This window comes from Ailuropoda melanoleuca, chromosome 4 (assembly GCF_002007445.2).
Source record: "Ailuropoda melanoleuca isolate Jingjing chromosome 4, ASM200744v2, whole genome shotgun sequence".
Taxonomy (NCBI): domain Eukaryota; kingdom Metazoa; phylum Chordata; class Mammalia; order Carnivora; family Ursidae; genus Ailuropoda; species Ailuropoda melanoleuca.
This window is the reverse complement of record NC_048221.1, coordinates 133,136,650-133,150,071: the sequence shown is the minus strand read 5'-3', so window position 1 is coordinate 133,150,071 and position 13,422 is coordinate 133,136,650. Positions and strand designations below refer to the sequence as shown.

General features: G+C 38.9%; 1 protein-coding gene across 2 annotated transcripts in view; it reads right to left on the bottom strand.

Annotated features, from left to right (window-relative positions):
* The window catches only part of NBAS (NBAS subunit of NRZ tethering complex), a 336,415-nt gene that overhangs the window by 235,109 nt on the left and 87,884 nt on the right, over positions 1–13,422 (bottom strand). For both annotated transcript variants that reach the window (XM_034659882.1, XM_034659883.1), the window contains 2 exons: positions 11,001–11,105; positions 10,227–10,363 (listed from right to left, as the gene is read on the bottom strand). In XM_034659882.1, the coding sequence (XP_034515773.1) occupies positions 10,227–10,363; positions 11,001–11,105 (242 nt within the window). The remainder of the gene's footprint in view (positions 1–10,226; positions 10,364–11,000; positions 11,106–13,422) is intronic.

Below are 13,422 nucleotides of genomic sequence, written 5' to 3'. Positions count from 1 at the left end.
GATCCACAAATGAAACACTTGGGACGTTTTAGGATAGCATTTATAGTTGCCTATAGGTCTTTTGCTTCGTTTGTTGTTGGTTTTTTCTTTTTTTTAAAGATTTGTTTGTTTTAGAGAGAGAGCATGAGGGGGAGGGGGAAAGGGAGCGGGAAAAATAATCTCAAGTAGACTCCAAGCTGAGTGCAGAGTCTGACGCAGGGGTCAGTCTCACGATCCTGAAATCATGACCTGAGCTGAAACCAAGAGTTGGACACTTAACCAACTGTACCACCTAGGTACCCCTGGTTCATTCTTTCATTTGGTCTCCTCTTCCTCATTTTATAATTGTGGCATCACGCTGGCACGTCTGTAGTAAATCCCATTTTGATCTCCCATTAACTTTTTGACTTTGAACAAGTAGCATAAGTCATTTCCCTAGGCAGTGGACTCTGAGATTTGTGTGCAGGAGTATTCTTGGGATCAGTACTTTTAGGGAGTGAAAGAAGCAGGATTGATTGGGCGGAGGGAAACATTGACTAGCATTTCAGTTGCTTAGAAAGCTTCAGCTTATGCCAGGGAACTCTGGAATTGGGATGGCCCTTCAAAGTTGTCCTTGAATTGGGGCAAAGATCTTACTTAGCCTTCCTATCCCTGTGTGGTTCATATCTCCGTGTAGTTCATATCCCTGTGTTGTTCATTCACGGCGGTGCCCTGGATGGGGGGTGTGACCTTGGATGAGGCAGCTCTCTTCATTCTAGCACAAATCCTGCAGAGAGACTCGGCTGAAACTTGTCAGCCACTGACACCCCCATGAGCTTGGGGGCAGAATGAGTACTTCAGTTGTGGAGGGGAGGAGATGGACAGCCTCTCCAGGCTTCCAGTCATCATGTTACTGACTTATGTGTGTCCCAGTTCCCACTTCCTTCATCAGAAATGGAAAGAGGGACTACCATTGAACACACTTTTTACTCCAGTTCCTTGGGTATCTCTTGTAACCCTGCAAGACAGCTGTTTTATCCCACACTTAGCATAATAGGAGGCACAGTAATAATAGCTGGTTATTGAGCATTTACTCTGTGCCAGGCATTTTGCTGTGTTCTTTACATATAGGATCTTATTTTATTTTAAAATTTTATTTATTTGACAGAGAGACAGAGCACAAGCAGGGGAACCAGCAGGCAGAGGGAGAGGGAGAAGCAGGGAGCCTGATTCAGGGGGCTCAGTCCCAGGACCCTGGGATCGTGACCTGGGCTCATGACCTGGGCTGAAGGCAGATGCTTAACCAACTGAGCCACCCAGGCGCCCCTATATAGTATCTTATTTAATCTTCTAATCCGATCAAATGGATACTATCACTGTTAACATTTAACAGAGGAGGAACCTGAAAATTTGCCCATTGTTCACCAAAGCTTTGTGAGATTAGATTAAACTTTCTTCATGTAGATAGTAAATTGAGGGCATAGGTTAAATGTATTAAGACACCACTGCTAAGCCTAGACTTGAATACCTATTTTGCCAACTTCAAATCAGGGCATTTTCCCCATTTCACATAGTTGTCTTATATAACAGGCAAGTGAGATTCAGAAGCAGTGCCCCAAAAAAGAGTGGGGCATGTCAGCAAGTACCAGGTCAGCTGTAAATATGAACATCTGCAGACTCATCCACTGGGGGTGTGCTGGTGCCCTGCAGATATAAACCCATACAAAATCTACATCTCCATACTTACGACATGGCTTGCATCTGTAGTGTGAAATATTTCGGTGAGAGGAAATGAATCTTTTCCCACAGTGGTCTTTAGAGATACTGTAATGCCAGATTCCTCAGCTGGCCAAGTTTATGGCCTCGCTGATGCGCATTTGGAAAAGGCGGCATTTCTGTGCATTTGTGTGTCTGTTCTGGGAAAGGGATCTACGGTTTTAATTCTCAAAAGAAAGTGATTAAAATAAAAATGGATAAGAACTCTAAGAGTTTGCTGGAAAAAAAAAAAAAAATCAGCATCTGCTTCGAAAGAAACATTAATATGCTTCTTATGGGAGAGAAACTTCCAAAATATTCTTAAAACTATGAAACTAAGCCACCATTAATTGATCCTGGTACAGTCTTCTGTTGCCTTTCAAGGAAAATAAACAAAAATTTACAGCTCAGAATTAAAAGCTGCTTAGGGTCAACTCTGCAACGAAGAAGGTAGTTCAAATTATTTCTTGTGGGGAAAAAAAAAGATCACCAACTAATGTAAAATACCAAAGCATCAACAATTTGAAACTGCAAGTGTAGTAAAAAGTAAACTTCTACCTATCATTCCGTTGTGAAAAAAGGGAAAAATGTCATCTGATTTTTTAAGGATAAATTATTTATTAATGACTTAAGTTATAAGATAAAATCAATTTGACTGAAATCAAATTTGCCCTACTGGGAATTTTAATAAAACGCATATTGATGTTTTGCTATTTTAGGACATAAATTTTATGTTATTGTAATTATAGAAAAAGTCTCCATGTTTGGCTACTCAAACCCAAGATTTAGAAAACAAAGTGTTAGAGGAAATACTACAAGTTCCCTTCAGTTTGTACGCCCTCTTTATCGCCAAGAGATGAAGAGGTTTCCCATAGGAAGTTAGGCAATAATGGTAACCTCGCATCTCAAACTAAATTCATCTTCATCCTTTACTTCATTTGGGAAGTACTTTTGCAGCATAAACAGAAACATGACCCACAGATGGCAAGCCACTAGAAATTTTATTTAATCATAATACTAATTTCACTAAAAGTGTATTATGCCTTGAGGATATTATGCTAAGTGAACTATAAAAGAGCCATAGAAAGACAAATACTGCACGATTCCACTTCTATGAGGCAAGGAGAGTAGATAGCTTCATCCAGACACAAAGCAGAATGGTGCTGGTCAGGGGCTGGGTTGAGTGGAAAATGGGGAGTTGTTTAATGGACACAGAGTTTCAGCTTCACAAGCTAAAGAGTTCTGGAAATTGGCTGAACAAGGTGAATGTATTTACTACTGAACTGTATGCTGAAAAATGGTTAAAATGGTAAATTTGATGTAATGCATTATTTAACAATTAAAATTTTTTCTAAAAACATAAAAAGCGTATAATGGTCACATGATCGTAACACTCCCTACACTTAACAGAGCCAAAAATACGCAAAGCCAAAAATGAGACTTATAAATGCACATAAGATATATTCATTCTTAATCGAACTGTTGAAGAACACAGTTATCACCTTGCCGCATTATCAAGTGGGGCAGAGAGCACCACAAAGGGATTAGGGCTGAGGAAAAGCAGGAATAATTCAGGGTTAGCAAGGGAATAAAATGCCAGGGGCAAACATGCGTTACAGTATGCATGACACAAAGAGGTCCTGGGTCACCACAAAGAGGTCATGGGGAGAAGAAATGCTTCTGCCAGTTGGGTCGTCATACAACTTACTGCACTGTTTTGCAATGTTGCTCTAAATGAACGCAGGTGAAAGAAAGTGCTTTCTATTTCTATGCCCTAGAAGAGCAGTTTCTAAGTAGCCAGGTATGTACTGACATACGATTAGGCTGACATTATACATGATCTAAACAACGAATGACTTAACGTCTTTTACCCAGCCCCTTCTGATTTTTCGCCTTAATGGGATGTCACATAAATTACTGTGGAGCCGAAGACAAAGAATGATTACAAGTCAACGAATAATTCTTACCATCACAAACTCAGAAAACAGAAACGTCTGTAACACATTTTTATGGTTCACACAAGTACAATCCATCCACAGTTACAGCATGCTTTTCAGTCAAACTTTCAATCACCAAATAATCTAACTAAACTCAGATATTTACAAGCAAACAAACTGCCAAGTCACTATAGTAACAGCTTGTCTAGGATGAGGACAATGCAGTGTTCTGGATGTTTGACTTCCATCATTAGAGTCTTACCACTTATAACTATAAAATACTTAAATATTTGACTTCCATCATTAGAGTTTTACCACTTATAACTATAAAATACTTAAAATACTCCATCATTAGAGTTTTACCACTTATAACTATAAAATACTTAAAATACTGCAATATCCACAAATACCCTAAATATTGCAATATTTCCTTATTGAATCCAGAAATAATCCAGGAATATAAATATGAGTATCAATTTTCATTATCTAGCAAATATATGTGCCAGAGAATTTCCTGACATATATGTACAACAGTTTATTTCCATATATTAAAAATAAATGAAATTTAAATGCAATGTGGTATCCCAGATTGGATTCAGAAACAGAAAAAGGGTATTAGTAGAAAAACTAATTATATCCAAATAAATTTGTCATTTAGTTAACAGTATTGTACAGTCAGTTCTGCTATGCTGTTTTGAAGATGCAAATTTGTGCCAATGATATATATGAGGGAACAATTTTAGCGTAACACAAATTTCACATTTGCTGACACCCAATTTCATCCACAAGAAACGTTAGGTGCACACAGAAAACTGAACCCAGCCATGTCGGATTACGCATGCAGGGACACCCAAACATCTACCAGTGACGTCAGTTTCCAGAGTGTGTTAGGAAGCACCCCATCCACATCTGGTGGCACAACTTTCCACCAAATTTCTACCCACCCCTCTTCCTCCATTTCCCAATAATGCAGGAGTGCAACTCTTCCAACACCCACTTCCACGTGCCAAGTCTAAGGGCTTTTTTTAAGGTAAGTGCCATATTTTCGTATTTGCGTGTCTGTTACCTATGTAACACATGTAAAAATACGTTAGGACTTTCATTTAGGTTCCTAACTTTTCAGTTAGGTTCCTAACTTTCACTAAGTGCTGGACCATTAATTCCACTTTTCCCATCAGCCCTGTGGTTTTCACTGCAAGATTCTGCACAGTCAGTGACTTTTAGGAGTGCATATGTCATGTTATAGCAGAACTGACTATTTCAGTGACAATTTCTTAGTTTTGACAAATGTGCTATGATTATATGGGAAGAAAGGGGAAGCCAAGTGAAGGGTATATAGGAACTCCTTGTATTCTCCATTCAACTTTTCAATAATTATAAAATTATTCCAAAAAGAAGTTTAAAACAGTAAGCATATGAAATAGATAAAGCCAAGACCCTAGTATAGGATTCTGCATTAACAACAATTGCTAACACTTGCGTAGCATTTATTTGGTGCCAGGCACTGTTCTCAGTGTTTTATATACACTGACTCATTAAACATTCCCACAATGCTATGAGGTAAGTGTTACAATCATGTCCATTTTACAGGTGAGAAGACTGAGGTGCATTTAAGAAAAGTCATCCAAAAACACAAACTAGGCAACTTGGCTCTAGAATCGAAGCTCTTATCCCAATGCTATTCAACAGACAACTGTTCAAAATACAACTTTTTAAACTAGGTTACTTCCATCATTCTGGAAAGATTCCACAATAGGAAAAGAGGCATACAATGAAAAAATTAAATAATCTTTCTAAAACATGCCATAAATATAAAAAATACCAAAAGTTAAAAAAAATTCCCTTTTATGAAAACCTCTATTAACAAAAATTGTGGAAGCTAATAAAGACAGTAAGAAACATCACCTTTGTACTTCAACTAAAACAGTCAACTAGAATATAAAGTATACACATTTTATACCAATGACAAACTAAGGATAGATAGCTAATAAAGAGATGTATCGTCTATGATAAAAAATGTAATTTCAAAGTTTTACAAAACTCGCTCACATTTCATCATTGTCGAACACACATGATAATAAGAATGACAAAATAAAACACAAAACTAACACACGCCACAGAAGTTTCCCAGCAATCATAATCATCAAATTTGGTTCAAACAAAACTGGTTCATCAAATTTCAGGTAAATGCCAAAGCAAAAGTTCTACGTACAGGATCTCAACATGGGGTAAGTCAAAGGCCACTTTGTTGGCATAACTTATTATTGCTTCCCAAGATACTACATGGCTTGAACTCTAAGATGCAAAACCCTACCTACCCTCCCATGTACCTCTACACAGTGAACAAGACACAAGCTCCTTCCCTTATGGATCTGATACTCATTCATTCATTTATTCATTCATTCAACAAGTATTTACTGAGTGCCTACAACGTGCCAGGCAATCTTCTAAGTGCAGCGGGGGCTAAGGAAGGGAAGAAAACACAAGTCCCTGTCCTGTTGGAGCTGCTATTTTAGTAGGGAAGCAAATAACAAATAAGATAAGTAAACAGAACTCAAACTAAGGTAGGGGTGATAAATGCTAGGAAGAAAATAAAGCAGGAAAGGAGGATTTAAAGTGAGGGTAAAATCATAAATAGGAAGGCCAAGGGAGATGAGGTAAAGTGGAGAAGACTAACAACCATAGCTATGTTAGGTGTACGTGCTATGAAGAAACAGCTGCTAAGGGCAAAAGCAGTGGTAGGGACTGAAGGCTATGGAAAGAGAGTGGTCAGAGAAGGAGACTGACCTTTGAGAGGAGACTCAGAATAAATAAGAGACCCAGTCACATGAAGATCCGGGAGAAGGGCGCACCAGGCAGGAGGCACACGGGCCATGAAAGCCCGATGGCGGGGGCAGGCGTGGCACGCTCCAGGGCCAAGAGGCTTGCGTGGCTGGAGGGAGGAAACGGAGGACTGGACGCCACTGTCCTAATGGCAAGCTGAAGACCGTGCAGAGTTCCACAGCCATTCCGCCTTCTGAGAGCCATACACTTAGAGGTGAGTAACTGGTTTCAAATCCAGTTAACAGATCATTGAAAAGTCATTTTTTGCAAAATACAAGTGGAAGGGCTGAAGGGCCGGTAAAGCAGGATGAAAAGGGCTGGGCTGCTAAGCAGTATATATGCTGAGAGAAATAAAGGCACGTGTACAGAGAGTTCTACTGTCCTTGAAGGCAGTGAATGAGGTAGAAGGAAGATCATGTTACTAGTTTTCAAACATTGCAACTGAGGAGGCTTTAAAAAAAAAAAAAAAAGCAGAAAAGCCTGCAAATATATGTAGAGTCTTTTCAACTCTTATTTCTTCCTCAGTTTGAAAGCATGATGCTGGACGTAGGAATTTTTCTTGATGCATCAAACATACCTGATTAACTCCTGCTAAAGTTTCCCTCACTGCAGAATCCCTCCCACGCACAGTGCCAGGCACACAGACAGCGCTCAGCAAATGGTGGTGGGGGGGGGGTTGCAGAGGAGCACTCGGGTTCCAACAAAACAGACACTGTGTTGTTCTGACTTGAAAGTGACTGGAAAATAAATACCAAGTTTTCAAAGAAGAATAAATTTCCTCAAAAAGGAAACGATTTCTATAAATAGATCTTATCGATCCACGCATCCATTAGAATAAAACTTGAAGCTGGGGAAAACAGTCCGGCTTTAACTCTGGCCTAAAATAGCCCTGGACTCGTGAATTAAGGCCATCGGAGCCTCAGTGAGACATGAAGCAGGGCGCCTCCTTTGTTAAAGGTAAGAAGTCTATTCTGTTGCACTTCCTTCGGGACAGCCTTTGATTTCTCTTATAAATGTACACAAGAGAGCCCTAATTGCTTCAGCGAGCAAACATTTTCGGAGACCCGACTACATAAGCACCACCCTAGGCCATGAGAATCCAAAAATAAGGAGGAGATGGTGTCTACCTTAAAGAGTTAGTTTTGGCTTTAAGGTTGGGTGTTTATTAAAGAAGGGAACGAGAGGGAGAAAAGCTGAACTAAAAATGACTAAGATACACTGTAAAAAGGGTTATACTACAAGAACAAAGAATGATAAAATGTAGGAAAAGGAATAAGTGTATGGAAGACCTCACAGAAGAGGCTATGGCTAAAATGTAACTACAGGTTTGCTTTGCACCCACATAAAATCTAAGGAGACAGAGACATTACTGTTAAAACCTGTTGGTCCTCATTCTTTCTAATTAGAGCAAAACTACACTCAATAAGACTTTCTTGAGAAACAAAAATCTTTATTTCCCTAATGTGCTTAAAATAAATATAAAGACTCCTAAGCAACTAGAGTCTTTTCAAAACTTGTCTAAGCAACATATCCCAACACAATGATCCCATATAATTTTATCTTCTATTACCCTCCGCTATAATATGATATATAGCTCAAGTATTTATCACAATTTAAGTTGATTACGGCAGCCCCGGTAAAGGAACCATAGGGCATTTAGAGGTAACCCAGCACTGGGCACTGTCAAACTATTTTGCAAACCAATTCTGAAAACTCAGAAAATCATATGTTCATCTAAGCAGTCATCAGGAAATAATAACCACAAATGAACTCAAGTCTAAGGACAAACTACCTTTAAAAAAAACTCTAAGAGAAGATAGCCCGCTCCCCCTTTCTTTAAGAGATAGCCCTTCTCTATGCTAACAATTTAGAATAGAAAAAAGTCACTTACATTCAGATTAGATCTATTTTTGCAAAGAGGAAGAAAATAATAAAATTATATTCTATAATACCTATAAATATACACTGACAAAATACATTTAACATATCACTATAATAATATAAAAGAAATTATATGAAAATGAAAAGAGCACCTCAAGCTTATGTTCACTTTTATCATGACCAAGACTTTTTTAGCGCTAGGAGTAGTGCAAAATGAGGAATTTAGAGCTTATTTTTAGGCTTCCTAATCTACAACTATAAACAAATATAAGTTGCAAATCTTGGCCGTACTTTATATGAGTTACACTACTAAACCTCTGTAAACCTCAGTTTTCTGTAATAAGAGGGAAAATACCAAAAACGAAAACCAGATATAACTATGTATGAAATACCTACTAATTACTCTGTAAATGTTGGTCTTCACCATCAACATCCAAGCCTACAAATAGGATAGTGGGTGGAGGTGGCAGGGGAGAAATAAGGAAGCTAAATGATCCACTAAATTCCAGTAACATCCCTTAACAGCATTAAGTTGCCAGTAGCTAAAATTGGTGACTGTGATTTCAACTGGAATGGTCATAATCTCTCACAGCATTTTACAGATCACGAGCAGACCTCATACATACCGATTCACCTGTGACTCAACACACGCAATATGAATAAGCAACACAGGGACTGTCAACTCATGGTAAAGACAAGTAAACTCAAATTCAGAAAGGATGTAAATCATGCAAATCACGACTGAGCCACATTTACTAGGAGACGTACATGGTCTCACATTTACTAACCCAGTCCACTCACTGGATGCAAAAGATGTCATGGTGAATACGCTTGCCTTTGGCCTCAGCGTAGTAAGGGACAAGCACAGTATCCTTTGCACTCCTCTCAGCTCCCAGGTGCCACTCAGGCCTGGAGCTAACGGCCTGCCTACCCATTTTGAACTAGTCACTGAGGCAAATTTATTCTCTTTTCTTCATTCTCAAGAAGAAATGTTCCAGCATCTAGAACCCACTGGGTGCTACAGTGAGGACCACTGCACTTCAGAGTCTATGTCACGTGTCGTGACCCAATTCTCAAAGAGCCTTGAACTGAGACAAAGAGCATCAGTCCAATTAATAATAAAGTGGAACTTTGATTTCCCATTTGTCTTTCTGCCTCTGGAATTTTGCAGGGAGAAATGGTTGTTACAAAAGGCAGGAATCAGACATTCCTGAGTCCCCAGGACCTACTACCTGATGTTGTCAGAACTACTTCATTTCTGAAAGATCTAATTCAAACAGTTATCCTAAAAACTGTTCTTAACAAAAAACAAACAAACAAACAAACAAAAAAAAACACACACACAAAACAAGAACAGCTGTTCTTAACCATAAAACTATATTGAGCACACACCAGTAAAATCAGGCCTTCATTAAAAAAATAAAAAGCAGGGGCGCCTGGGTAGCAGAGTCGTTAAGCATCTGCCTTCGGCTCAGGGCGTGATCCCGGTGTTCTGGGATCAAGTCCCACATCAGGCTCTTCCGCTGGGAGCCTGCTTCTTCCTCTCCCACTCCCCCTGTTTGTGTTCCTTCTCTCGCTGACTGTCTCTCTGTCACATAAATAAAATCTTTTAAAAAAATTAAAAAATTAAAAATTAAAAAATTAAAAAATAAATAAAAAGTAAAGTTCATGTTCATTAAGTTAAGGTGATCCTGCTATGCTAGAAATATTTTGGCTTTGAGATCATTTAAAAATAAGTTAGAAAGAATTTATAATCAGAAAAAAGTTTAGATTCCGTTAAAACAATTTTGTTTAATTCAAATTATTCAGCATAAAACAAAAAACTGTTATGATTTAGAAAGAAGGTAAAATTCAGTAAACCCAGTCACATACCAAGCTTCAGGCAGCAAAACAGAATATTCATGTGGAGAAGTGGTCTCTGGGAAGTTGGAGAGAATTGCAAGGCGATGAGGAAGCAGGTCTGATCCATGATAAGTAAACAGAATTTCGAGGGCTTGTACGTTACTTTCCTGCACAAACAGCAAGGGGTAAGTTTCCACTGTAAACCTTAGAAATAAAGGAATGATCTTGTAGAACAGCATTCAAAAACCTAAAATTAACTTTTTATGTAGTTCTGATTTAAGGCACTTTGAAATATTTCTAATTCTTCCTGGTCTGCATCACATTTCTCAATCTAATGCTGTAAAAATTACTTATTTTTAAAATTCAGAATGATGAATAAACATTTTCTAAAATTTTTATTTATTTGAGAGAGAGAGAGAAAGAGTATGAGTGAGTGGGGCGAGGGGCAGACAGAGAGGGAGAAACAGACTCCCTGAGGACTCAGGGCTGGATCCCAAGACCCTGAGATCATGACCTGAGCCAAAGTCAGAAGCTTAACCAACTAAGCCACCCAGGTGCCCCTACTTTTTTTTTTTTTTTAAGATTTTATTTATTGAGAGTGAGAGAGAGAGTGAGCATGAGCAGGGGGAGGGGCAGAGGGACAATGAATAAACATTTTTAAAAATATAATTCCATTTTCTCTACATTAATATTACAACAAAAAGTGAAATGATGGTAAATGCAGGCAATAACATTAACTGCACAACTCAGAGATTTAGAAAGTGTTAATAACCATAATTATTTTATTTACAAAAAAGAAATTACCCGAGCATAAGTTCTTGCTGAGAGAACAATATTCTGATTTCTGAACTTCTTAAAGAATTCAGCATCGTATCTCTGTTCAGAGGCATGAGGCACTCCCAGGATTTCCTGAGGGGAAAGAGTGACTTAATAATGAAAAGGCTTTTAAATACGAGTGACAAGAAAGTATTAAAAATCTTTACAACTCTGCCTCCCTAAATAAATAAGCCCTGAATTAATTAAACTATCAACTGTTAACTGAAGTCGTACATCTGCATTTTTGCCTTTATTTTGAAAACGGCTGTATTTATAAATGCTGATAATTAAAAAAAAAAATTAAGAAGTAAATGAAATAGGCGGTAAAAAATTAATTACAGTAAGACAACCAAAACCCACCACCTGCTAAAAACAAATAAGCAACCGTTATACACGGCTGTGTATTACGGGCACCGGCATCTGTAGGAGAACTTCAGACTAACTTCACGGCTGCTGGCGATCGATGTAAGATGCAGACTGAACCATTCATTCGTTCAACAAATATTTACTGAGTGTCTACTATGTGCTAGGGGCACAGTGATAGGCAACAGTGATATGATGAACAAGACACGTTTCCTGCCCTCCAAATTGCTTAAAGTCTAGTAGGGAAGACAAACAAGCACACAGGAACAGGTAAAGGGAAACCTACAGGGAGGGTACTATAAGACTAGTTCGGGGAAGGCAAGGAAGGCTTCCTAGAGGTGGCCCCGAAGCTGGGATATAAAAGACAAATAGGAGTTAGCCATGGCAACTGCAAGTGAGGATCAACCCCTTGCACTGTATGACATAGGGCTCCAGTCTGTCATGTTCGATGCTGAACCCCCGATACCCAGCACACTGCTTTTCATTATAAGTAACCAGTAATTACTTATTGACTGAATTACTTTACTGAGGTAGGAGAGAGATAAGAATGAGGAGGTGTGGAGGAGGTGAGAGAGGGAGGGTGGAGGTTTGAGAAGATCACTTGCGAGTATGTTGGGCTTGGAACTATAGCACGTCTAAAAGGAGCCTCCCAGGAGGCAGGTAGATAGACAGGTCCAGAGTTCTGGGGTAAGATGAGTCACATATATGCCATACTGTTACTAACACAGAAGTGAATATGATTTCAAGGGAGAAGAAGCTGAAGCAGGGAGGGCAGGAATCTGCATCTGAAAAGCAAATGCAGAAGCAGCCAGAGAAGTAAGGGGGGCGGGGAGTGTTTAACGCATACTCCCGGAAACCAAGAAAGACAACATTTCAAAAATGTTCTCAGTTCCCTGACTCCTCATCCATAATAATTGTTCCCTTTATTCCATCACAGTTACACATCCTACCACCACTCTGGATCTTTACCATCACCAAGAAGGAAGTCTCTGGGACATCGCCATATCAAACACTGAACTCTTGAGCAACTGCTCCTTCCCCCCTCTTCCCCCCATTTAAGCCAGTACATGGCATTCCAGCAATTCCTCAAGGTCACCGAGACATCCAGTCCACTGACCCTGCATTTTTCACCTGCTATCTCTCCTCCAACTCTCTTATCCCTTCCAACCAGCCTCGTCCCTGGTCCATCATTATAAAGATTTCTTTAATCCCTTACTTCTTTCCCTTCATCATACTCACCTGGCAAAACCTCATCCTTAGTCCAAGGCAACTATGAACCCTTATTACAAGTAACCAGGAGTCTGAAAAAATATCACAAAACCAAGCTGACAATTCTCATTTCAAGATCTCAGCACTGTTAGGATCCTGATTCAAATGAACCAACTGTAAAACTATTTGTGAGGTGACCAAGGAAATCTGAACATCAAGTGGATAGCAAATGATATTAGGGAACGCTACTAATTTTCTTAGAAATAATACTGTTATTGTGGTTATTTTATTAAGTCTTTACCAATTACAGACACATACTTAAGTATTTATGAGGAACTGATAAGATGTCTAGGATTTGCTTTAAAATAACTAAGTGAAAGAAAAGGCAGGAGTAGAGAGTAAAAGGCACAAGATTGGCAAAATGATTGAACTGGGCAGTAAGTACATCCGAGTTCATTATACTATTCTCTATACTTTAAGGAAGGTTTGACATTTTATAAATTCAAATCAGATCTGCTGTCCCTTAATGCTTTTATATTTCCCTAACAAGTTTTCTCCCCTATTCTGTTAGGAACTTCTCCACAATTCTTTCATTATTTCCAGACTTCCAACACTCATTCCCGTCTCCCTTCTCAACTCAGAACTTGCTTTGTATGATTTTTTAACTGACACTATTAGATGGGATATCCATTCGTGTTCCAACCTACTAAAACCGTACATCTACCTGCATCTATACCAATAGGATTTTCTTTTCTTCAGTTACAACAGAAAAAGTATATACATCTGGTCCCCAAACAGCCCCAAACCCTACTCATGCTCCAAATCCCATTTCTCCCTT